At 48.9% G+C, this 24,737-nt stretch overlaps 1 protein-coding gene across 4 annotated transcripts in view; it reads left to right on the top strand.

The window, feature by feature from the left end:
* Window positions 1–6,674: 6,674 nt before the first annotated feature.
* Window positions 6,675–24,737, top strand: part of INTS3 (integrator complex subunit 3) — a 90,001-nt gene continuing 71,938 nt past the window's right edge. For 3 of the 4 annotated variants that reach the window (XM_028709329.2, XM_077920730.1, XM_077920729.1), the window contains exons 1-2: window positions 6,675–7,570; window positions 23,642–23,725. In XM_028709329.2, coding sequence (XP_028565162.1) covers window positions 7,472–7,570; window positions 23,642–23,725 — 183 coding nt within the window. In that variant the 5' untranslated portion in view covers window positions 6,675–7,471. The remainder of the gene's footprint in view (window positions 7,571–23,641; window positions 23,726–24,737) is intronic. The other variant, XM_028709328.2, reaches the window with a different exon arrangement.

Here is a 24,737-nt window from a genome sequence, read left to right as displayed (position 1 = left end):
TGCGATATTTTTCTCCTTTCATATCATAATCGTAACTCAGTAATCTCTCATTCTTTCTGTTGCTCATAGTTCAAACCCAGCTCGCGAATTCACCATATCATAGCATTTCTTTAAATAGTCCCAAAAAGGCTTCCATTCTTCAGTGAAACAATCCTCGTTACGTTCTCTTATTTTAGCAGTTAGCTTTGCTGATTCAGCACAGTCCATCACTATTCTTCTTTGGTGAGAGCTTCTTCACCTTTCCATTTCTGAACGTAAAGAATCCTAGCTGCTGTAGTTACATACATAAATAACAACCATCTTTTCTTTGGAACTTCTGTCCCTATAATCCCTAGCAGAAAAGCTAGGTACCTCAGGTTACATACACTTCAGGTTACATACGTGTCAGGGTTCCAGACTCCGCTAACCCAGAAATATTACCTCAGGTTAAGAACTTTGCTTCAGGATGAGAACAGAAATCGTGCGGCGGCGGCGCAGCGGCAGCAGCAGGAGGCCCCATTACCTAAAGTGGTGCTTCAGGCTAAGAACAGTTCCAGGTTAAGAACAAACTTCCAGAACGAATTAAGTTCTTAACCCGAGGTAGCACTGTACCACACTTTTAGAAGACATCTGAAGGCAGCCCTGTTTAGGGGAGCTTTTAATGTTTGATTCATTACTGTATTTTAATATTTTGTTGGAAGCCGCCAAGAGTGGCTGGGAGGCCCGGCCAGATGGGCAGGGTATAAATAAATTATTATTATTATTATTATTATTATTATTATTATTATTATTATTATTATTTATTTCATATCAACCCTCCAAGGTTGGATGGTTTTAGACAAAAAGTGGATTAAACAAACAGGGATCAGAAGACTATCAACAGCTACTAGTAGCCACTAGTAGCTGCTTCCACAGTCGAGGGCAGCAGTGCTTCTGCATACCACTTGCTGGAAACCATAGGAAGGGAGAGCGCTCTTGTGTTCGGGTCCTAATTATGAGTTTCCCACAGATATCTGCTTGGCCCCGGTGAGAACAGGAGGATGGACTACAGTAGAGAGCCAGTGTGGTGTAGTGGTTAAGAGTGGTGGACTCGTAATCTGGGGAACCGGGTTCGCGTCTCCGCTCCTCCACATGCAGCTGCTGGGTGACCTTGGGCCAGTCACACTTCTTTGAAGTCTCTCAGCCCCACTCACCTCACAGAGTGTTTGTTGTGGGGGAGGAAGGGAAAGGAGAATGTTAGCCGCTTTGAGACTCCTTAAAGGTAAAGGTACCCCTGCCCGTACGGGCCAGTCGTGACCGACTCTAGGGTTGCGCGCTCATCTCGCTCAAGAGGCCGGGAGCCAGCGCCGTCCGAAGACACTTCAGGGTCACGTGGCCAGCGTGACGAAGCTGCAACTGGCGAGCCAGCACCAGTGCTGCACACGGAAACACCGTTTACCTTCCCGCTATAAAGCGGTACCTATTTATCTACTTGCACTTAGGGGTGCTTTCGAACTGCTAGGTGGGCAGGAGCTGGGACCGAACAACGGGAGCTCACCCCACTGCGGGGATTCGAACCGCCGACCTTGCGATCAGCAAGTCCTAGGCACTGAGGTTTTACCCACAGCACCACCCGCGTCCCTTTTGAGACTCCTTAGGGTAGTGATAAAGCAGGATATCAAATCCAAACTCCTCCTCCTCTTCTTCTTCTTCTTCGATGGGCCGTTGGTCTTTTCCAGCAGGCTCTTCTTGTGTTCTTAACATCTGGAGGGTACCAGGTGAGGAAGGCTGATCTGCAGATATGTTAAGTGGATAGTGTGTTGGACTAAGAACTTGGCAGACCTGTGTTCAAATTCGTACTCATCTCATGAAGCTGGTTGTGTGAACCCTTGGGCCCATCTTACGAACTTTGGAAGAGCTTTTTGGATCATCTAGTGACCAACATCTCACTGCGTCCAACCAGATGCCTTTATGAAGCCCAGGCACAAAGGCACTCCTAAACTCCCTTAAAGGATTGTTGTGAAGATAAAAGAGGAAGGGCATCTACCACTTGGAGCTCCTTGAAGGAAACACCTTGCTTATTCGACATCTCGTTTTCTGTTTGGCTTTTAAGCCACGAATGTGGTTTGACTTAGAGACAGAAATATGTCAATCAGGGGTGGCAGCCGAGTTTTATATAACTGTCTCAGACAAAATTATAGCATGCTATGTAAGGATGATAAACGAGTCCTTGCAAATTGGGAAAACTGCCCAGGTTGTGGTCAGAGGCAGTCGTAAAGGTGCTTTCAAAGGCAGGAAAAGTTATGACAATCCCACGGCCTCGTAGGCTAATCTCTCCAGTAAACCAGGATACAGAAATATGGAGTGCTATATTAGCAAAGAGGCTAAATAAACCCAGAGATATGTAGAACGAGACCAAAAGGCTTTATAAGGAACGGAAAACGACGATCAGCATGTCAGGAAAGCTACAGATTGTATCGAGATATGCGCAAAATGAGATGGCGGGGACCGTCCAGTCTTCCTCTTTTTAGGTGCAGAGAAAGCCTTTGACAGAATCAGATTTTTTTTACCAAGAAGATTTAGGAGGTGCTTTTGAAAAATGGGTTGATATGCTTGCTTTATTCCAACACGGTGTTCTGGCCTGGAGAAGACTATGAAATGATACAATGGCTAACTTCAGATATATGAAGATCTGTCACATGGATGGTTGGAGCAAGCTTGCTTTCAGCTGCTCCAGAGAGTAGAACTCAAATCGATGGATTCAAATGACAAGGATGGAGATTCTGACTAAACGTTGGCAAGAACTTTCTGAGGGTTAGAGCTGTTCAGCTGTGAAGAGTGGAATCTCCTTCGTTGGAGGTTTTTAAACAGAGTTCGGATGCTCACCTGTCAGGGATTCTTAGCTGAGAATCCCGCATTGCAGGGGTTTGAAACAGATGATTCTCTGCTCTACAATTCTGTGATTCTAGTGTATGCCACCAAGATTTAAAGAGGAACAAGGCGTGATGATTGCCCTTTATTGCCATTGTTGTCTGTATTCAGTACATAGTTACATTATATACTTTCTTTAATATAATGAGATCTGTAAGAAAGTCACACCACATTTCACGGTAAGTTAGTACACCATTTGTTAGTTTGCTTCAAAAAATTGTGATGATGAAAATCTGCATTATATGCCTATAACCAGAAGCTGTCTCTGAGCTATATATATTTTTTGTTGCTATTAAATTATGGTTGCTTCAAGACTGGATTATTGCAATGCACTCTATGTGGGGCTTCCCTTGTGCTTGATATGGAAGCTACAGCTAGGGCAGAATGCTGTGGCGAGGAACCTTGTCAGGATCTAAAACCTCTGCTCAGAGATCTGCACTGCTTCTCACCCTGGGCCAGCAAGGGGATACTGTAGATAGTTTTCACTCAGGTCCACATATGCAAATAAGGAATTGAAAGTGACGTTCAGTGATTGGATAGTTACAGAAAGCTGTTACAGTTGCGTTGTGGTGGAGCTCTATAGAAGCAGGCTGGCTGAACCCTTCAGTTCAGTTCTGTTCTGTTCTGTGAATAAACAAGAGCTGTTTGAAGAATCACGGTGTTGCCTGATATGTTCACCCACAACTTAACAATGCCCACTTGACCACTTCAATCGGTGCAACTGGCGTTGTTCCGCATACCTATTCTGCATCAGTAAGAATCCAGTCTTTTAGTGTGGTGGAGTCTACACTTTGGAACTCCCTGCCCATTGACACTAGGCAGGCAACTTCGCTGTACTATTTTCGGTACCTGCAAAAAACGTTTTTGTTTAGGCAAGCACAAGCCTACCTAGATGTGTTGTTTTTAGCTCATTGCTAGTTTTTAATTTTCTGAATGTTTTTATTATTATAATTTTATTGTTTTATTCTTTCTGCAAACCACTTTGGGGTGTGTGTGTGTTGGGTTTTTTTAAAGAATCAGGCAGGATATGAATATTGTGAAATCAATAAAATAAAAAGATGTCAACTGTCAGGTGTGGCGAAACTTGGACCCTCCAGGCGTCGCAGAACTACATCTCCCATCATCCCTTGCCATTGGCCAAGCTCGCAGGGGCTGATGGGAGTTGTAGTTGAGCAACAACCCGCGGCCAAACGTCTCCTCACACCTGTGACCTCCGAGCGCAACTTACTCGGGAGTAAGCACGCACGGCACTCTTTGTGTCCGTGGGGAGTTACTTTGGAGTACTTATAAAAGAGGCCGAGGAGGACGACGAGGCCCAACGGGCGCCCTCAGAGGAAGAGGCGGGGAGGGAGGGGCCTTCGCCGGACAGCGCGGGAAAACCAAGCCGCCGACTCAAGATGCGGAGGGCGCATGCGCGAGGGAGCACTGCGACGGGGTGAGCGCCTCGCTACTCCAAGCCCGTCCAGAAGCAAGAGCGGGAGGAGGGCCGCTGAGGGCGAGCTACGATTGCGCCTGCGCAAGACGGGAGGGACACCAAGAGCGCCTTAGGCCTCGAGTCGCGCTGCCGTTGGGCTGCTTTGCCTCGCGCCGCCCCCACCCTTCCTTTCCCCTTTTCCCCATATAGACTTAAGAAATTGAAGACTCGAATACACAAGTCCAAGCGTTCTAGCTTCCGGGTTCGATGTGGATTTTCTTCTCCTGGTTAAATTCTACTGCAGTCAGAAAAGCGGATTTATTTTTGGCATGGGGCGGAATTTCCAAACCACCTAATCTACACAAAATTGGACAGATACCGCTGTATATGTTTCATGCATAATAATGCCCTATTTTAAAATGCCGTCCAAGCTAGACTTTTAAACATCATCACCCTTCAGAGGCGGTGGACCTTTTAAGCAGAGATTAAATGGCCATCCGTCATAGATACTTTAGCAGAGATTCCTGCATTGCAGGGGGTTGGACTAGATGACCCCTGGATCCCTTCCAGCTCTGAGGTTCTATGATTCTGTATAATGACAGCCCTGCAAGTTAGGCCTCATTGAACTCAATGGGGCTGAACTTCGGAGTAGGCATGGAAAGGATTGTGCTGCGACTTTGGGGAATACACAGCAAAGTTGTTGTAAATCTCTCCCTCATATTGTATATGAATGGGGCAGCATGACTGGAGTACACGCCAGGGTTATTGTCTCAGCCTCACCTGTAACTGCAATATTAACCATGTGGGAACTACCCTGCCAGGCTGTCGTCTCTCTCTCTCTCTTTGGCGCCTTCCACTTTGAACCTATTAAAGGTAAAGGGACCCCTGACCATTAGGTCCAGTCGTGACTGACTCTGGGGTTGCGGCGCTCATCTCGATTTATTCGCCGAGGGAGCCGGCGTACAGCTTCCCGGTCATGTGGCTAGCATGACTAAGCCGCTTCTGGCAAACCAGAGCAGCACACAGAAACGCCATTTACCTTCCCACTGGAGTGGTACCTATTTATCTACTTGCACTTTGACGTGCTTTCGAACTGCTAGGTTGGAAGGAGCAGGGACCGAGCTACGGGACCGAGCTACGGGAGCTCACCCTGTCGCAGGGATTCGAACCGCCGACCTACTGATCGGCAAGTCCTAGGCTTTGTGGTTTAACCCACAGCGCCACCCGCGTCCCTTTGAACCTATTACGTGAGAATAATTATAAGTATTGGCCTTGGCAGTCTTCAGGGTAATTTTCAAAGCGAAAACCAGCTTAAATTATGATTGAGTAGCACGTAAATAAACCCCCACTTATTTATTTATTTAAATGTGTGTACCCGCCCTTTCTTTTTGGGGGGAATGCCACGTAAATGGTCATTGCTGTCTTGTAGCATGAGAACAGAATAAGGCGATAGCTAACATCAGCTATCAGACCTCAAGAGCTGAAGTCAATGGGCATGACTAACTTTGGTCTGTTTGTTTCCATGGGTTTGCTCCGCTATGTACATTTAAAGCGCAGCTTCCCCAAGAGTCCGCGAAACTGTAGTTTGCCCACAACAAAGCTACAATTCCCAGCACCCTCAACGAAACCATGGGGTCTGGGACTCTTTCAGAGGAAGCCATGCTTGTTTAAAGCATCATTGTGGTGCTTTAATGGCACCCCCCCCCATCCTTTTAAAATGGCATTATTTCCTCCAAGTAATCAACAACAACAATCCTGGGAACTATAGTTTTTTTCAAGAGTGCTGGGAATTGTAGCTCTGTGGGTGGTAAACTACAGTTCTTTTTTGGAGAGGGTGTTTTAAAGCGAAAGGTGTGGGCCTGCATAAATCCATTATCTTCAGTGGGCCTACTCCGAGTAAGAGGCAGGACATCCTAAAAAAGAAAAACCAATTCCTTGTCTTGTGGAAAGGCGGGGGCCAGAAGTACACCCGGTTGCTGCTGCCCAATAGCAGCCAGGCTACCATTGCCCGGCCTTTCTCTCACCCAATGAACAGGGCGCTTACTTCTGCTCTTCGCCACCCCCGAACAAGAGCCTTTGAACCAGGAGGCCTCGCAAGAAGCCAACCCGGAAGCGACAAACAGCCGTGTCACTCTGTATTTTTTACTAAGTCTCTCCTCCGCGGAGAGGTTGGGGCCGGACTCCAAGCCTCCCCTCCTCCTCCTCCTCCCCGCCCGAACTCCCAATCATTGGCCCGCTGGGACGGCTCCTGCCACTCACCGGCCTCCCTGGCCCCTGATAGGCCGAGGGCGAAGACGAGGCAGGAGGAGAGGCGGGCCCTTCCGGTTGTGCTGGAGGGCTGCGCTTCTTCCTCCGCCCGTTCCCTTCACACACTCGCTCATCCCAAAGCACCGACTTCCGGTCTTGTGCGGCTGGGTGGTGGGGGGCGAGGAGGCGCGCACGCTCCCCCCTCCCTACCCCCCCACCGGAGCAGAGACTCCCCCCCACCCCTATCTCTATATATATCCCCCCCTCACCTTTTTATTTTTTTAAAATTTGTCCCTGAAAGAGAGACACGCCTATAAAAAGAGTGTCACCCCTCGCCTCCACCCTTAGCTGCCCCAAGCCCCGCCCCCTGGGACTCAAGCCCCGCCCCCAGAAGACCCCCTCCCACTCCTTATGCCCCGCCCCTCAGAGCTAGGAGAGCGCCCCCCCCAACTCACCTCCCCACTTAACCCCCACTCAAGTCTGACCACTTTTCCCCCTTTAGAGTTTCATTGGTCAAGCAAAAGTATCCCCTCCAAATTTGGAGCTGCAGGGATCCCCCACTCCCCACAATAGGTTTTTTTTTTGGGGGGGAGACTTAAAAGTCCCCCCTGCTCCTCACCCCCCACAAGTGCTCCCCTTAAATAGTGGGGCACCTATCACAGGTTGTGTGTTGTGGTGGTGACTTTAAATAGAGAGTCGGTTCCACCTGCCCCATAGCTAATCCCCCTGCCCCTTAGCCCCCCTCCCCACATCTGTTTCTCTCCCCCTGCCTCCAAATAGGGCGCTGAGGAAAGTCCAGGGGGGGTGAGTGTGGGGCTTCCCCATTGATCTCACCCCCCGCCCCACTTTGGTAAGGGAGAGAGAGAGAGAGAGAGAGAGAGGGAGCAAGGGGGTGTCTTCCCCACCCCACCCCCACCTGCTATGGAGAAGGGGAAAGGGGGTGCAGCAACCACAGGAGGAGGAGGTGGAGGGAAATTGCTGATCTACACCAGCTTGGATGCCAAGGATGAGTTAGAGGAGGTAGGTGCCCGGGGGGTGAAGGTGAAGGGAGGGTGTGGGTGACTGTGTGGGACAGTGCTTCTCCTTAGAAGGTGTACAAAGAATAATTTTTAAAATAAAAATTGGGCCTGCTTTGCCTCTAGAGGAACAAGAAGCGTTTCTCTTCCTAGGCCCAACACCAGTCAAGTGACATGGAAAGTCTTCCTAATTGTGCTTTTTTTAAGCCTCGACCAGTTCATGACTACTAGCCACAATGGCTATGCAACAATCTCCATAGTCAGAGGCAGTTATGTTTCCGAATATCCCATGCTGGACATCATGGCAGGTGTGAGCGCTCTTGGGTTTGCGCCCCTATCGTGGGTTTCCCAGCAGCGTCTGATAACAGGATGCTGTATCTATAAGAAAAGCCTCCTGGATCAGGCCAGTGACCCACCTAGTCCAGTATGGGCCATTGGCCTGACCCAGCAAGCTCTTCTCATGTGGCCTGACGGCATCTGGCTGGGGGAATGCAGAATGTGCTCTTCGGTAACCATAAGTTAATGGAGCTCTTGTGGGTTATTTCCTGGGTTTGGGGACTGTGGCTATAATTAACATTGACAAAGTGCTGAGAGGTCTGCAGGCTGCTTTCTGAGCCTGCCTGTTCCTCAGTGCAATAGGGGGAATATGGTTCCCATTTCAGAGCTGGGAAGAGTGAGGCTGCAGCTTCTCTGAGGGCTGCCTAGCAGCGGTGGCAGATTTCCAATGGGACTGGTGGGGCAGAAGTGAGAGAGACCAGGAGTCGGAGACGATGATGGCCAGAGCTGCCCCCTTACTGGTTATATATGCAAGACCACAGGCAGGTGGGGAATGACTGCGGTCAGTGCCCCATTTGCCCTAATAGGCCAGCTTCCACTCCTAGCTGGTGAGCTGAGGTTGCTGTGCCCAGAGCGGCTTGCAAAGATGGCCTGGTGGCTTTTTTTCTGGCTTGGTAACTTGCAGGGACTTGTTTGGAAAGTTGATGTGGCCCACGCCTTTGCGTGGCTGCAATACTTTTTCCACTGGGCTTCGTAGCCTCTGCACTGCCTGAGGATTGCACCCGTTGCCAGGAATGGGTCATAGAATTGAAGAATCGCAGAGCTGGGTCCTTGACGGTAGCTCGGTGGAGATGTCGACCCGGTGTGCGTCAGCTGTGGGAAAGGCAAATTCCATGTTAGGGATTGTTAGGAAAGAGGTTGAGAAGAAGGTTGCCGCTACACAGATGCCGTCGTTCCAAGTCTATGGTGTGACTGCTCTTGGAATATTGTGTGCAGTTTGGGACAAGTCAGAAAGGATATTATGGACTTGCAAAGGGTTTAGAGAAGGGCGGCCAAAATGATCAATGTTGCGGCGTTTGGGGCTTTTTTTAGGTTAGACAAACGGTGAGTAAGAGGTGCTAGAAGTTTATAACAGTTTAGATGGTTTGGAGAAAATGCATAGAGAAAAAGTTCTGGCCTTCTCCCACAACAACTCTAGTACTTGTGAACACTCAGTGCAGCTGAATGTGGGAAGATTGGGGACAGATAAAAGGAAGGACATCTTCACAAAGTGCCATAGTTCAGTGATGGCCACCAGCTTGGATGGTTTTAAGACAGGATTGGACAAATTCATGGAGGCTAAGGCTGCCTGTATGGGACGCGGGTGGCGCTGTGGGTTAAACCACAGAGCCTAGGACTTGCCGATCAGAAGGTCGGCAGTTCGAATCCCAGCAACGGGATGAGCTCCCATTGCTTGGTCCCTGCTCCTGCCAACCTAGCAGTTTGAAAGCACGAAGTGCAAGTAGATAAATAGGTACCACTCTGGTGGGAAGGTAAACGGCGTTTCCGTGCACTGCCTTGGTTCTCCAGAAGCAGCTTAATCATGCTGACCACATGACCTGGAAGCTGTACCCACGGCCAGTAAAGCGAGATGAGCGCCGCAACCCCAGAGTCGTCCACGACTGGACCTAATGGTCAGGGGTCCCTTTACCTTTAAGACTGCCTATGGTTACTAGCCACGATGGCTATGTTCTGTGTTCAGAACGATCAAGTGGTTGCAGGAACTCCTCTACAAAAGATTAAATCTTGTTTTTTATGTTTGGGGCCGGGGGGGGGGGAAGGCAAGTAGCAGAGGACTTGATAGAGGTGTATAAGATTCTGCCTCATGCGGTGGGAGATTCTCCCTCATAACAGTAGCTCCCAGGGTCATCCGATGAAACTGAGTGCTAGAAGATTCAGGACCGACAGAATAAATTACAACTATACACAATGCATGTTTAGACTGTGGAATTTCCTTTCGAAAAGATGTAGTGATGGCCATCGATTTGGATGGCTTTAAAAGGGGGTTAAACAAATGCATTGAGGATAAGGCTTTCTGTGGCTTCTGGCCACGATGACTCTGTTCTCCCTCCACTATCAGAGACCATGTGCCTCTGTTGCTTGCAGGTCCTGTTTTCGAGTCCTGTTTTCAGGCTTCCCACAGACATCTGGTTGGCTACTGTAAGAACAGGATGCCAGAATCCAGCTGGGTTCTTCTCCTGTTCATCCCTGCCCTCACCAATGTCAGGGAATTATATAGTGGCCTGGTTTGCTCATAACATTTAACCATGGTTTTAATAAACCTTAGTTAATGAATCTTGGTTTTGCGTAATTTGCTAGCCCAGCACTTTAGCCATGGTTTGTTTATAGGCATAGAATTGTAGAGTTGGGACCCCTAGGGTCATCTAGTCCAACCCTCTGTAATGCAGGACAGCTAAAGCATCCACGACACATGGCCACCCAACCTCTGCTTAAAAACCTCCAAGGAAGGAAAGTCCCTCACCTTCTGATGTGTCCATTCCACTTTTGAACAGCTCTTAACATCAGAAAGTGCTTCCTGATGTACAGCTGGAATCTCCTTTCTTGTAACTTAAATCCATTGGTTCTGCTCCTACCCTCTGGAGCAGGAGAAAACATGTTTGCCCCATCTCCCATGTGGCAGCCCTTTAGAGATCTGAAGATGGCTATCAAAGCTCCTCTCAGTCTCTCCCAGGCTAAGCATACCCAGCTCCCTGTTTCTAACAAGGCTTAATTTCCACACCCTTGACCATCTTAGTTGCCCTCCTTGGTCCACACACGTTCCAGCTTGTCAATATCCTTCTTAAATTGTGGTGCTCAGAACTGGGCACAGGACTTCAGGTGTGGCCTGACCAAGGCAGAACAGAGCAGTAATATGACTACCTTTGATTGGGATGCTATACTTCTGTTGATGCAGCCTAGAATAGCATTAGCTTTATTTGCTGCTGCATCACACTATTGACTCATGTTCAGCTTGTGGTCTACTAAAACCCCTAGATCCTTTTCACGTGTACTACTGGCAAGCCAAGTGTCCGCCATCTTACATTTGTGCAGCCGGTTCTTCCTGCCTAAGAGCAGAACCTGACATTTGTCCCTCTTGAAATTCATTGTGTTAGTTTTGGCCCAGTTCTGCAAGGTCATATTGAATCCTAAATGTATGTGTGTGTGTGTGGGTGTATGTGTGTACACACACATGGACACACACATTTCATCCAAGTCATTTATAAAGACGTCAAACAACAATGAGCCCAGAACAGAACCCTGTGGCACCCCCTGTTTGGGTTCCGTCAGTCAACCAGCTACAAATCCATCTTGTCCAGTCCACATTTTACCAGCTTTTCCACAAGAATATCATGGGGGTTTACTGCCTTTAACTATGGTTTAGCCTTGTGTGTGATCATAAGCAGTGCATGAGTTCTATGCAACTTGTCTGTGCATCTAGTGCCCCTGAGACCAATTCAGCCACCTGCACATGCCCAGAATCCTTTCCGCGTCGGCATGTTTCCTGGGCCCAGATCCAGCGTCGGGCCACCTTACACCCCCCCCCAATTGCATTGTCCGTAAGGGGTGCAGCATGTGTCAGCTCCCCCCCCCCCCAGTGTCTTGGTTAACAATTTACCTCCTTGGGAACATTTCCTGGTAAAGCATTTCTCAGACTTCCTTCCCAGTAAAGGCATCTCTGCTAGGAAATGCAATCAGAGGTGTCTTGGCCGCTGCTGGACACCCTCAGCACCTCTTATGTACGAATCAATTATCACCTGAAAGTTCAGCGGTGAGGAAAAGCATGCACAAAGTCACAGGGCGGCAGAGTTTTGGGTTCGTGCCGTCTTTGGTAGCGGTACTTGTGTGGCCAGTTTTTTTCTTCCTGACAACGCCGTCACGAGCCAGATCTGTTATGCTTCTCTAGTGTACTGATGCAGGGGCCCTCCTCTCAATGTGCCATTGAATATTCCTCGCTGAGCCGGGCAGCAGGAGTGCGGAGAGGGAGAGGCAAGCCCAGAGACCCCCGTGCAAGGCCAGCAGTGATGTGACCTGCCAAGCCAAACGCAGCACAGAAGCCATTGGCTGTGTTCCGTTTTGCCGCGTGATGGACAGCCCCCCTTTTGCACTGGCATGCAGGAAAACCAGGAGGTGTCTTGAGCCCCCGGTAGACTGCAGTTGATCTTGGCGGTGTCGCAAGAAATTTTAGAAATCAGGCAGGTGCGATTTGCGGCAGGCGCAGGTCCAATTGCAACCACATGGAGATCTCTGGGTGACTGACATCTCCATCTGGCTGGCCCCTCCAGCTTTCTTAAGCTGGTGAGGAGAAGAGCTTGTCTGTTGCATTGATCTCCCATCCATGGTTCACCTCAGTTAATCCCAACAACAACCTTGCGAGGTAGGTAAAAAGGAGGCTGTGACTGACTTCAAGGTCACCCAGTGAGCTTCATGGCTGAGCAGGGATTTGAACCCTGGCCTCCCAGATCCTAGTCCGGCACTCTAACCATTACACCACACTGGCTTCCTAGAGTCCTTATGCTATGGGGCAGCTGTATAAATGAAGTACCATATTTTTCCGTGTACAAGACTCCCCCATATATAAGATGCCCCCTTTTTGGGGGGGGACTCCAAATTAAGAAAACACCCCTCAGCACTACCCATGTATAAGACGAGCCCCAATTTTAAACCTAATTTTTTTGGGGGGAGGAAATCTAGTCTTATACAAAGAAAAATACAGTAGGTAAATAAATATGGGGAAAGCAAAATGCCACATAGGGAAGGATCTGAAATACTTTCCTTGAAGCTTGAATTTGTTTTATGAATTTGTTTGAATTTGTTTTATTCGGTGTTTCGATGTGTTGTGAAACCGCTTTGAGATTTTCCCCCCCTTTAAAATAGAAAGTGGTACAGTGGTACCTCAGGTTAAGTACTCAATTTGTTCCGGAGGTCCATACTTAACCTGAAGCTGTTCTTAACCTGAAGCACCACTTTAGCTAATGGGGCCTCCAGTTCCACCGTGCCGCCGGAGCACAATTTCTGTTCTCATCCTGAAGCAAAGTTCTTAACCTGAGGTAATATTTCTGGGTTAGCGGAGTCTGTAACCTGAAGCGTATGTAACCCGAGGTACCACTGTATATAAATGAAGTTAATAATAAGAATTAGAATAAACTCCGCTGGAAGAAAAATGGCGGCCTTGGCATTCCTAGGTTGATGGTGCCATTCGGTACTTAGCTTATATATCTGAGTTTCTAACACTGGGCACAAGTTATTGGAGGAGGAATGTGGGAAACTGCCTTATTACAGAGTCAGACCATCGGTCCATTTAGCTCAGAACGGTCTATGCAGACTGGCAGCTGTTCTCCAGGGGTTTTATAACAGGGTCTGTCTCTCGGCCCTCCCGGAAGATGCTGGGGATTGAAGCTGGAACCTTCTGCATTCAAAGCAGATGTTCTGACGCTGAGCTGTGGACCTTCCCTACAATATATTTAGGGAAATAGGAAACTGAATAATAATAATAATAATATTAATAATAAGAATAATAATAATAATAATAATAAATTATTTATACCCTTGCCCATCTGGCTGGGTTTCCCCAGCCACTTTAAAAGAGGATTAGATAAATTCATGGGGGATAAGGCTGTCAGTGGCTACTAGCCAGGATCGCTATGGTCTGCCTCCACAGCTAGGGGCTTGTGCTTAGGTCTCTCTGCTTAGCCACTGTCAGAACAAGATGACGGACTAGATGGGCCTTTGGCCTGATCCTGCAGGGCTCTCACTGCAGTATTGCTGTATAAGAAAGGGTTGGTTTTTTTTAAAGTATTGTAGAACCTTTTGGAGAGGGAGGATTGTTTGTCTCACGGTCCTGAATTATTTTTTGTTGCTTTTTTTAAAAAACAAAAACAAACCCAGGGTACAGTACAACACATTTCGTTCCTAAAATAGTAACAAGATCGGCAAACATGGAAAATGATGCAATTCAAGCCACTTAATTTGCCAGAACCTCTGCTGTTGCTTTCGCGCGAGGGCTAGGTGTCCGTTTGCTCATAAATGTCCCGGACTTAACTGCAAGGCTGGCTTGTGTGTACAGCGACCTTGTGAAGTGGGTTAGGCCAACACCATGTCAACACCATGACTTTCTTCTGCATAGAATACCAGGCCTCAGCAGTGATTGGTTTTACCTGTTATATCTTGATTTGGGGGTGGGTATATGATTTCGGGTGGGTGGGTTCAGGCTGGTGATGTCGCCAAGTAAGGGGCGTGTGTGTTACTAACCACTGTGCCAACTGAATGTCACAAGTGGTGATGTTAAGCGGAGGCCGGCTTGCCAGAACAAATGTTTTGAGTCTGGGACTCGGAGATTAGCTCAGGGGAGGCCTGAGTGTGGTGGTTCTGTATTCCCATCCACTTCTGTGTCTGACTTCAGTGTGCTGAATCGAACGGCCTTGGACATCTGCTCTGTCCAGCCCCACAGCATATAGGGGCACTGTTATACCATGGTTCTGCTCCTTCCTTCTGGGCTGTGTCCAAAAAGTGGTGTAAGGGGATTAGTATTAGGACCCCTTGTGGGGTGCCTCAGGGCTCCGTCCTCTCCCCCATGCATTTAAACATCTATATCAGGCTTCCTCAACCTCGGCCCTCCAGATGTTTTTGGCCTACAGCTCCCATGATCCCTAGCTAGCAGGACCAGTGGTCAGGGATGATGGGAATTGTAGTCTCAAAACATCTGGAGGGCTGAGGTTGAGGAAGCCTGATCTATATGAAACCACTGGGAGCGATCACCAGGGGGTTTGGACTGGGTATCCATCAAGATTTGGATGGTACCCAGCTTTCTTTCTCATATAAATCAGAACCAGTGAAGGTCCTGTGTGAGTGCCTGGAGGTGGTTGGAGGATGGATGGCAGCTAACAGATTGAGATTGAATCCTGACAAGACAGAAGTACTTTTTGGGGGGAACAGGGGCGGGCGGGTGTGGGGGACTCCCTGGTCCTGAATGGGGTAACTGTGCCCCTGAAGGATCAGTTGTGCAGCCTGGGAGCCATTTTGGACTCGCAGCTGTCCATGGAGGCGCAGGTCAATTCTGTGTCCAGGGCGGCTGTCTACCAGCTCCACCTGGTACGCAGGCTGAGACCCTACCTGCCTGCGGACTGTCTTGCCAGAGTGGTGCATGCTCCAGTTATCTCCCACTTGAACTACTGCAATGCGCTCTACGTGGGCCTACCTTTGAAGGTGACTCGGAAACTACAACTAATCCAGGATGCAAAATTCAAAGTGTTGGTGCTGCCCTTTAAAGCCCTGTATACCTGAAGGAGCGTCTCCACCCCCATCATTCAGCCCGGACACTGAGGTCCAGCTCTGAGGGCCTTCTGGCGGTTCCTTCACTGCGAGAAGCCAAGTTACAGGGAACCAGGCAGAGGGCCTTCTCGGTAGTCACACCCACCCTGTGGAATGTCCTCCCAGCAGATGTCAAAGAGTTATATAATTTTTTGTACATAATCTGAAGGCAGCCCTGTTTTGGGAAGCTTTCAATGTTTGATGTTGTTGTTGTTACTTTCCCCTTTTCCCCGCACAGTGGTACCTCGGGTTAAGTACTTAATTTGTTCTGGAGGTCTGTTCTTAACCTGAAACTGTTCTTAACCTGAAGTACCACTTTAGCTAATGGGGTCTCCTGCTGCTGCCGCGCCGCCCGAGCACGATTGCTGTTCTCATCCTGAAGCAAAGTTCTTAACCTGAGGTAATATTTCTGGGTTAGCGGAGTCTGTAACCTGAAGCGTATGTAACCTGAAGTGTATGTAACCTGAAGTGTATGTAACCTGAGGTACCACTGTATTTTTGTTGGAAGCCATCCAGAGTGGCTGGGGCAACCCAGTCAGATGTGTGGGGTATAAGAAATTTGAGGATTATGATGTCCTTCTTGTGGGCTTCCCAGAGACGTATGGTTGGTAGGAACTGAATGCTGGACTAGATGGGTCTCTGGTCAGATCCAGGAAGGTGGTTCTTGTGTGCAGAATCTGGCTGTCCTGGCTGCCTCCCCAGGCTAGAGACCTGTGATAATGGAATGGGTTGGAAGAGGTGGCCCAGAGGCTGTCTTTCCACATCAGCTCACATTCTCTCACCCTCAAACTATGGACAGGTCTAGCACATGGAAAGCTGCCTTATGTTGAATCAGACTGTTGGTCCATCTAGCTCAGTACTTCCTGCACTGGCTGGCAGTGGCTCTCCGGGGTTTTGGACATGGGTCTCTCCCAGCCGGGTTTGGAACTGCTGTCGGCTGGTCCTGGGAGGCTCTGCATGCAAACCATTTGCTCTGCCCACCCAGCTGCCGCCTTTCCCCAGTTATCCACTCCTGCCTGTCGCTTCCTTTGGGTGACAAGACTCAAGGAAGCTCTGGTCTCTTCTTGACCTTCCTGGACCCGGTGCGTTAATAACTCGGCGCGAATGAAAAACAGATGCCTCTGAAACAGCCGTGGCCCAAAGGCTCCTTGAAAATCTGCCGTGTGGTGTGGAGTGATCAAAACGGTGGTCTTCAAAGGGAGGTGGGGCGGTTTATCTCTCTCGCTCTCTTTCTCTCCCCCTGGAATTCTCCTGGCCCTGACTCAAGGGGCATAAATGCCACCTCCAGATTCTCAGCGCAGCTTTCCAAAGTGGATGTCGGCTTGGCCCTGGGCTGGCTTGTAGAGATAGACGGAAACCTCAAGGCTCTTGGAACTTCAGAGGGATGGAACCTTGAAACGTCACCAAGGAAGCATTCCCCTTAGCACAGCTGGGGGGTGGAGGCATGGAGACCACCAAAGGCTTGCCATGTGTGCGTGCTGACTGGAGAAAGCGTAAGGATCGGGGAAGCTCCAGCCCTCCAGGAGCTGTGGGGCTGCAGCCCCCAGCGGCCATCATCAGGAGGAGTCCTAGGCCACATTCACCCCATGCAGATAGGTAAACATAAAGGGACCCCTGACCATTAGGTCCAGTCATGGCCGACTCTGGAGTTGCGGCGCTCATCTCGCTTTACTGGCCGAGGGAGCCGGCATACAGCTTCCGGATCATGTGGCCAGCATGACTAAGCCGCTTCTGGCGAACCAGAGCAGCGCATGGAAATGCCGTTTACCTTCCTGCTGGAGCGGTACCTATTTATCTACTTGCGCTTTGATGTGCTTTTGAACTGCTAGGTTGGCAGGAGCAGGGACCGAGCAACGGGAGCTCACCCCGTCGCGGGGATTCAAACTGCCAACCTTCTGATCGGCAAGTCCTAGGCTCTGTGGTTTAACCCACAGCGCCACCCGCGTCCCTCCATGCAGATAAAGCACCACTTTATAAACCGTCACAGGTTCCCCCAAGGAATTCTGGGAGCTGTAGTTTGTCAAGGCCGCCAAGAGTTGTTACGAGACCCTTATTCCCCCTCCAGAGCTACAGTTATCAGAGTGGTTTAATAGTCAATCCCTCTTCATAGGGAACTATGGGAACTGCAGCTCTGCGAGAGGAACAGGGGTCTCCTTTCAGCACCCTTAACAAACTGTACCTTCCATAATTCTTTGGGCGAAACCATGGCTGTTTCAAATTGTACCATGGCGCTTAAAATCCACGGTGCGACTGTGACCATTGTTCTGCTCAGTGTGAATAGGTTCATTGAAATGAATGGACATGGCTTCGTTGAAATTGATAGACCTAAGTTAGTCATGTCCATTCATTTCAATGGGTCGACTGAGCGGAACCTAGGCTGCATTCAGACCATCCATCTAAAGTGCTGGGATGATGCCACTTTCAACTGTTGTGCCTTCCCTTAAGGAATTCTGGGAGTTGTAGTTAAGTGCGCTGAGAGCTGTTACAAGACCCCAATCCACCCCCCTCCCAGACCTACAATTCACAATGGCTTAAAAATCAATCCCTCTTCCCAGGGAACTCTCTGCAGGCTTCCCAAGGAGTGTCCGGCTCGCCACTGTGGGAACAGGATGCCAGACTAGATCAGAGTTTTCTGCCACAGTGGCTGTGCTTTCCTCCCCTGTCGGAGGCAGTATACCTTTCAGTACCAATCACAGGTGAGGATAACTTAGGTATTGCTTGCAGGCTTTCCATCGCAGCACCTGATTGGCCACTGTGATAGCAGGATGCTGGACTAGATGGGCCTTTGGCTGACTCCCAGCTGCAGGCTTCTCCTTGCAATCGTACATTCGAAACAATGCGTATGTCACATGATAGAAGCTTATAAAATTATACACCGCGTGGAGAAAGTTGATAGGGAAAAGTTCATCTCTCTCATAGCACTAGCAGCTGAGTGTCGGCAGATTACAGAAAGTCCTTCTACACACAGTCCATAACTAAACTGTGGGATTCACTGCCACTGCTAACTTGTGAGGCTTTAAAGGAAGGTTAGACAAATCCACAGCAGGCTGGCTAGGTTCTCCTTCCAGAGGCGTGGCATCAGGTTTCGTGTTTCTTAGTTCCTCCTGGTCTTTTTTGCAAATAACATTCCCTCGTCGCGCACCGCTATTGCGGCGAGATAGGACATAGAAGCTTGCGAACACCATCACTCACGCAGAGGGGGGTGTCACCCCATGGTCTGCCCCTGACTCCTTTCCTTGCATGCTCTGACCACGACATGCAGGGCACACTCTCTGCAATATTAATGGGCCTGTGTGTGTGTGTGCAGGCTGGCCAGCTGGGGTTGGGAGGCGAAGACTTGCTCGCTGCTCCTCTTCCACAAAGCAGGCAGCGCTCCTGTCCCTGGTGAGAATTTTCCGCGCCCCCTTCAAAAGGATGAAAGCCGCCTCTGGATGTTAGGAAGTGTGACTCGGAGGAGGGGCCACATTGAAATTACGGCGGCCCCTGGGGTCTTCCGAGGAGGAGACGGCAGCGACTTTGGGTGTCCTCTCTCGTTTCAGCTGTCACAACTTAGGGACATCAAAGGGCGCTTTGATGAGGCCCTTCAAGCAGTAGGAAAAAGATCTATGGGGAAAGGCCTTGGATTTGCTAAACCCCCCCCCCCCCATTCCCAACACAGACACGCGGGTGACAAATGACATATGTCTCTAGCTCTTGGCATGCACGTGGTGTTTTCTCTGTCAAACCCACTCCCCCCCCCAATGGAGAAACTGGCTTGATTCTCAGTGGCTGAGATCACCAGGGCTGGGAAACTAGAGTTGCTTTCTCTTCATCCCAGGGAGCAAAAAATGCCAATGCATTTCCAGGCTGCATCAACAGAAGAAGTAGAGTCTCCAGAGCAAGGAAAATAATAGTACTAGTCTCTTCTGCCTTGGTCAGTTCCCACCTCGAATACTGCATCCATTTCTGGGCAGCATATTATGGGAATTTGCTTTAAAGGGCAAACTAACGCAGGTGGCGCTGTGGGTTAAACCACAGAGCCTAGGACTTGCCGATCAGAAGGTCGCGGTTTGAATGCCCACGACAGGGTGAGCTCCCATTGCTCAGTCCCTGCTCCTGCCAACCTAGCAGTTCAAAAGCACGTCAAAGTGCAAGTAGATAAATAGGTACCACTCTGGCGGGAAGGTAAACGGTGTTACCGTTCGCTGCTCTGGTTCACCAGAAGTGGCTTAGGCATTCTGGCCACATGACCCGGAAGCTGTATGCTGGCTCCCTCGGCTAATAAAGCGAGATGAGCGCAGCAACCCCAGAGTCGGACACGACTGGACCTAATGGTCAGGGGTCCCTTTACCTTTACCCTTTTTAACAGACTGTAGTTGATGCAGCCCTATAGAGATTCTGCAGGCTCTCTCCCCAGCTGAGTCCAGAGTGTTCGTTCCTGGTGTTGGGTAGCCAGGGCAATTCTGCTGGTTTACTGCCTGCCTGAGTTGACAGCCGGTGTTGAGGACTCCCAGGCTGCTGATGTTGGGGGGCTTCCAAGATCCATGCCAAAGCTGTTAGCTCCTGGGTGGCTCAGGACTTCACGGCAGCCTGACAACATGGGGCTATCCCAACACGTCATCAGCCCAACACATGTGGCAGGTCCCACTCTGGAGCTTGTTTTCTTGGCTGGGCAGGAAGAGGGTGATTTGAAAGTGGGGGGATACAGTGGTACCTCTGGATGTGAACGGGATCCGTTCCGGAGCCCCATTCGCATCCTGAAAGGAACGTAAGACGCGACTGCGCATCTGCGTATGTGCGGGTCGCGTTTCGCTACTTCCGCACATGCGCATGACGTCATTTTGAGCGTCTACACGAAACCTGGAAGTAACATGTTCCGTTACTTCCGGGTCGCCACAGAGCGCCACCCGAAAACGCTCAACCTGAAGCGTATTCATCCCAAGGTATGACTGTATTTGCATCAGTCCCTTGTCATGGTCAGATCACTTCCTGTTGAGATTCTGGCTCTGAACACCTTTCTCCCTTTGCAGAGGTGGGGAACCTCTGGGGATGGTCCACCCTCGGAGGCTGATGGAGCCATTGGGTTTCCAGACGGCCCTGGGTGATTTCTCGGCTGATACAACTGATGCTGCTTTAAAAGCCCTGCCTCACTTGTAGAACATCTGGATGGTTCATGCTGTTGACACGATCCCGCCTGAGCACCCTCTCCTTCTCTGTGGAGTCCACTTGGCTCCCTGGTATACTTCAGAGCTCAAAGTGAGGAAACAAGCCAGGAGGCAGCTTGAACGCAATTGGAGAAAAACTCTGGTTGAATGTAATCGAACACTGGCGAGGGCTCACCATCGAGCCTACCTAGGGGCAGTCAAGGCAGCAAATAAGGCGTACTTTGCTCAGTCCAGTATACCTGAAGGAGCGTCTCCACCTCCATCATTCTGCCCGGACACTGAGGTCCAGCGCCGAGGGCCTTCTGGCGGTTCCCTCGCTACGAGAAGCCAAGTTACAGGGAACCAGACAGAGGGCCTTCTCGGTAGTGGCACCCGCCCTGTGGAACACCCTCCCACCAGATGTCAAAGAGAAAAATAACTACCAAACTTTTAGAAGGCATCTGAAGGCAGCCTTGTTTAGCGAAGCTTTTAATGTTTAATAGGTTATTGTATTTTAGTGTTCTGTTGGAAGCCGCCCAGAGTGGCTGGGGAAACCCAGCCAGATGGGTGGGGTATAAATAAATTATTATTATTATTATTATTATTATTATTATTATTATTATTATTATTATTATTGCTGCCTCCGTTGTATCCTCATTGTTCCGTCTGGCAGAGCTTTTCCGGGTGTTGCGGGGCCTTTAACAGTCAGGCCCGAAGGCTTTGACTTGTTTGCAAAGCACTTTGAGGGTAAAATTGCTTGCATCCATCAGGACCTTGGCTCTGCTGTTTCAGCAGATGAATCTCAAGGGTGTCTCAAGCACTGTCTGGTCACGTTGAGTGAGTTTTGATTGGTAAGGCTCAAGATGTGGACAAGGTGCTTCAGTTGGTCAGGGCGACCGCTTGCGCTCTGAACTCTCACCCCTTTTGGCTGATAAAAATCCGGCAGGGAAGGGATAGCTGGCTGGGCCAGGGACATGATTAATTCCTCCTTGTCTGAGGTGGTGCTCCCCTCCCAGTTTGGAGGAGGCAACGAGAAGACCAGTCCTTAAGAAGCCCTCCCTGGATTCAGAAAATCTAAGTAATTACTGACCAGTTGCCAGTCTCCTCTTCTTGGGCAAGGTTCTTGAGCAGGTGATCCGGGCACTGTAGGATGAAACTGATTTCCTAGATCCATTTCAGTTGGGCTTTAGGCCTGGTTTTGGCACAGAAGCTGCTTTGGTTGCTCTGTATGATGACCTCTGTCGGGAGAGAGACATTGGGATTGTAGGTTAATTCTCCTTGACCTCTCAGCGGCTGTCAATATCATTGACCGTGGTGTATTTCTGGGGAGACTGCCCAAGTTAGGGGTGTGGGGCAGTGCTTTACGGTGATTCCAGCCCTACTGGATGGTCGTTTCCAGAGGGTGATGCTTGGGGAGTGTTCTTCAGCCCTGTGGAGCTTTCAATGTGGGGTTCAGTTTTATCTCTTGCGCTGTTTAACATCCACATGGAACTGCTGAGCTTTGGAGTAGGTTGTCATCAGCAATATGCTGATGACACACAGCTCTGCTTCTCCTTTACATCTGCAGGTGAGACAGTGGAAGTGCTGGACCATTGTCTTGCCTCGGTAATGGGCTGGATGAGAGCCAACAAACTGAAGCTCAAGCCAGATAAAACTGAGGCACAGTTAGTGGGTGGTTCCCTAGACCACATGGGTGGGAGCTTGCCTGCTCTTGATGGAGTTACACTCCCTTTGAAAGTGGGGGTACGTAGCCTGGATCCTTTGCTGTTGCTTGAGACTCAGGTGGCCTCAGTGGCGTTGAGTGCCCTCCAAGAGCTTCAGTTGGTGGCCCAGCTGCACTCTTATCTGGAGAGGGATCGTTTAACTTCTGTTTTCTTTGCTCTGGTAAGCTCTAGGCTAGATCACTGCATCTGAAGACAGTTTGGAAACTTCAACTGGTGCAGAATTCATCAGCCAGGTTGCCCACTGTGGCAAATGCCAGTCTTGGTCCAACCACACTGGATGAGAGTTAGTTTCCAGACCTAAATCAAGTGCTGGTTCTGACATACAAAGCCTTAAACGGCTCAGGACCACAATAGCCCAAGGACCATGTCTTCCCATATGCAACAACCCCAACCCTGTGATCATCACCGGAGGTCTTTGCCTATCTGCTCCATGAGAGGACCGGATTGCAGTAAAACGAGAATGGGCCTTCTCTGTGTGGGCTCCCCATTTGTGGAATGCTCTCCCCATCCATATCTTTAGGCACCAGGCAGAAGTGTTTCTCTAGAACCGTTCTATGCGTTTGTAGGAGGGGAGTTTGTGGTTTGCTTTTGTTTTGTAATGTATTTTGTGTTCTCGTTTTGTATTTTTATGTTGTGAACTGCCCTGTGATCTTCAGATGAAGGGCAGTATGCAAATTTAATTAATAATGATGATGATGATGATAACCATAACTCAAAGAAGGCTATGGACAGATTCTCTTATTTAACGTATGTTTTAATAAGTATTTTTTTATTGAATATCTCTTGCGATTGTTCCCATGGGGTGCGTCTAGGACTTCTTCTTTTCCCTTTAACTCTTCCCTTATACTTGAAAAAACATAAACATTAAAAAAAACTCCCTGTGTTCATCATTTGTAGCAGCCTAAAAGAACTAACTTTGGATGAAACTTCCCTGTCTGGTTGCTTGGAGACAATTTTTGCTCGCCCCAGGTGAGCAGAAGTAGCTGTCTGTAAGAAACAAAAAGGAACCTTCTACCATATGTGGTGGACATGCCCCGAAATTGGGAAATTTTGGAGCATGATCCACGAAGAAATAAAATACTAAGAATATCATATAGTAAAAGGCCAGAGGCATTCCCTTTAGGAATTTTAAACGATGATATTCCAAAAGACAAAACTAATTTTTTCCTATACGCGACGTCTGCAGCAAGAATCCTGGTGGCTAAGTACTGGAAAGGGAATCAGTTACCCACTAGGGGAGAGTGGTTATGTAAGCTTTCAGAATACTTAGAATTAGCCAAATTGACAGACGTAATAAGACAAAAACCAAAAAGTGAAGTAAAAAAAAGGGGGGGAGTGCCTAAATGAATACCTTAAAAGTCAAGGTTCGAGGGCAGAAATCTGGCTGAGTCTAGAATAACCTTGTGAAGTGAAAGGATAAGAAAGAGGGATTTATATCTACATGTTAGGATAGAGATGATCAGGAAAACAGGGCAGCCCCTGCTGTTCTCCCACCCCCACCCCCACTCTCCTGGGACGACAAGCCATTGGTCAACCCCTGGACCTCCTCTACATTCACGCTTTTCAACACCTTTCACCCATTTTTTCCTTTATCCATTTTTTCAGAGGCTCGAAAGATGCATGGGCACCGTAACATCGCTGACCGGCGGGGTCTCCGAGAGGGAAGCCAACGACGCCCTGAACGCTCACGTGAGTATCTCAGAGCTGGAGTCGCCTTGCAGAGGGTCGCCGCAAAAGCCCTGCCTCTCGCATCCAAGAGGGGCTGATGGCTGCATTTGCTAACCTCAATGGCTGTGCTCTGCCTCCGCTGTCGAAGGGAGCCTGTCTCTGACTACCAGTTGCCAGGAATCGCGAGTGGGCAGAGCTGCTGCTGCTGCCGTGCTCAGGCCTTGCAGCTGGGGAGAAGAACCTGTGAGAACAGGATGCTGGACTAAGATGGGCCATTGACCTGATGCAGCTGCAGGCCTCTTGTGTTCTTACCTGATTGGAGAAGTTTGTGGTGGAGGAGAAGGCCGTCCGTGGCTTTCAGCCACAATGGCTTTGTTCCTCTTCCACTGTGATGTGCCTCTGTTGGGAATCGCAAGCAGGCAGCGCCGCTGTTGCACTTGGGTCTTGCTTGTGGGATTCCCATTGGGGAAGCTATTTACGGAGAAGCTCTTTACGGAGCCTCCTTAAGGCTTTTTATTTAAAATAATAAAAATTCAGCCTGTTTTCAGGGTTGAATATTGTTCCTGCTGCTTTAACAGATGGATTTAACGCGCTCTTAACTGTTTTAGCTTTCCGTTCTGTTTTTAATTTCTCCTCTTTTTTTTTGTACCGCCGCCACAATATTTCCAGTTTACAACTTCTTTAAATAAAATAAATGATTGGCACCTTAAAATAGGAGAGTATATATAGAACTTGCCAGCATGACAAACAGATTAAGGAATAAAGATGATAAGAATTTGAAAGAAGACAGACATTATATATTTAGATTATATGGGGGGAAAATATCACAACAAGAAAATAAGCGCAACAGGCTGACGAAAAATACTTGGCGGTAGATGTTGCAAAGTGGGATAGTGTAAGGTAATGAAAACAACTTAGTGGAGTAAGAAAAGATAGCATTTGAAAAGATAGATAGGAAACCAAGGAAAGAATGGGAGGGGAGTAAAAGTTAAGGTTTATGAGAATTAAATAAATTATTATTCAAATAAATATG

This window comes from Podarcis muralis, chromosome 16 (genome assembly GCF_964188315.1).
Source record: "Podarcis muralis chromosome 16, rPodMur119.hap1.1, whole genome shotgun sequence".
In the NCBI taxonomy this organism is placed as follows: domain Eukaryota; kingdom Metazoa; phylum Chordata; class Lepidosauria; order Squamata; family Lacertidae; genus Podarcis; species Podarcis muralis.
Note: the sequence above shows the minus strand (reverse complement) of the source record. Positions and strands in the feature narration are given on the sequence as shown.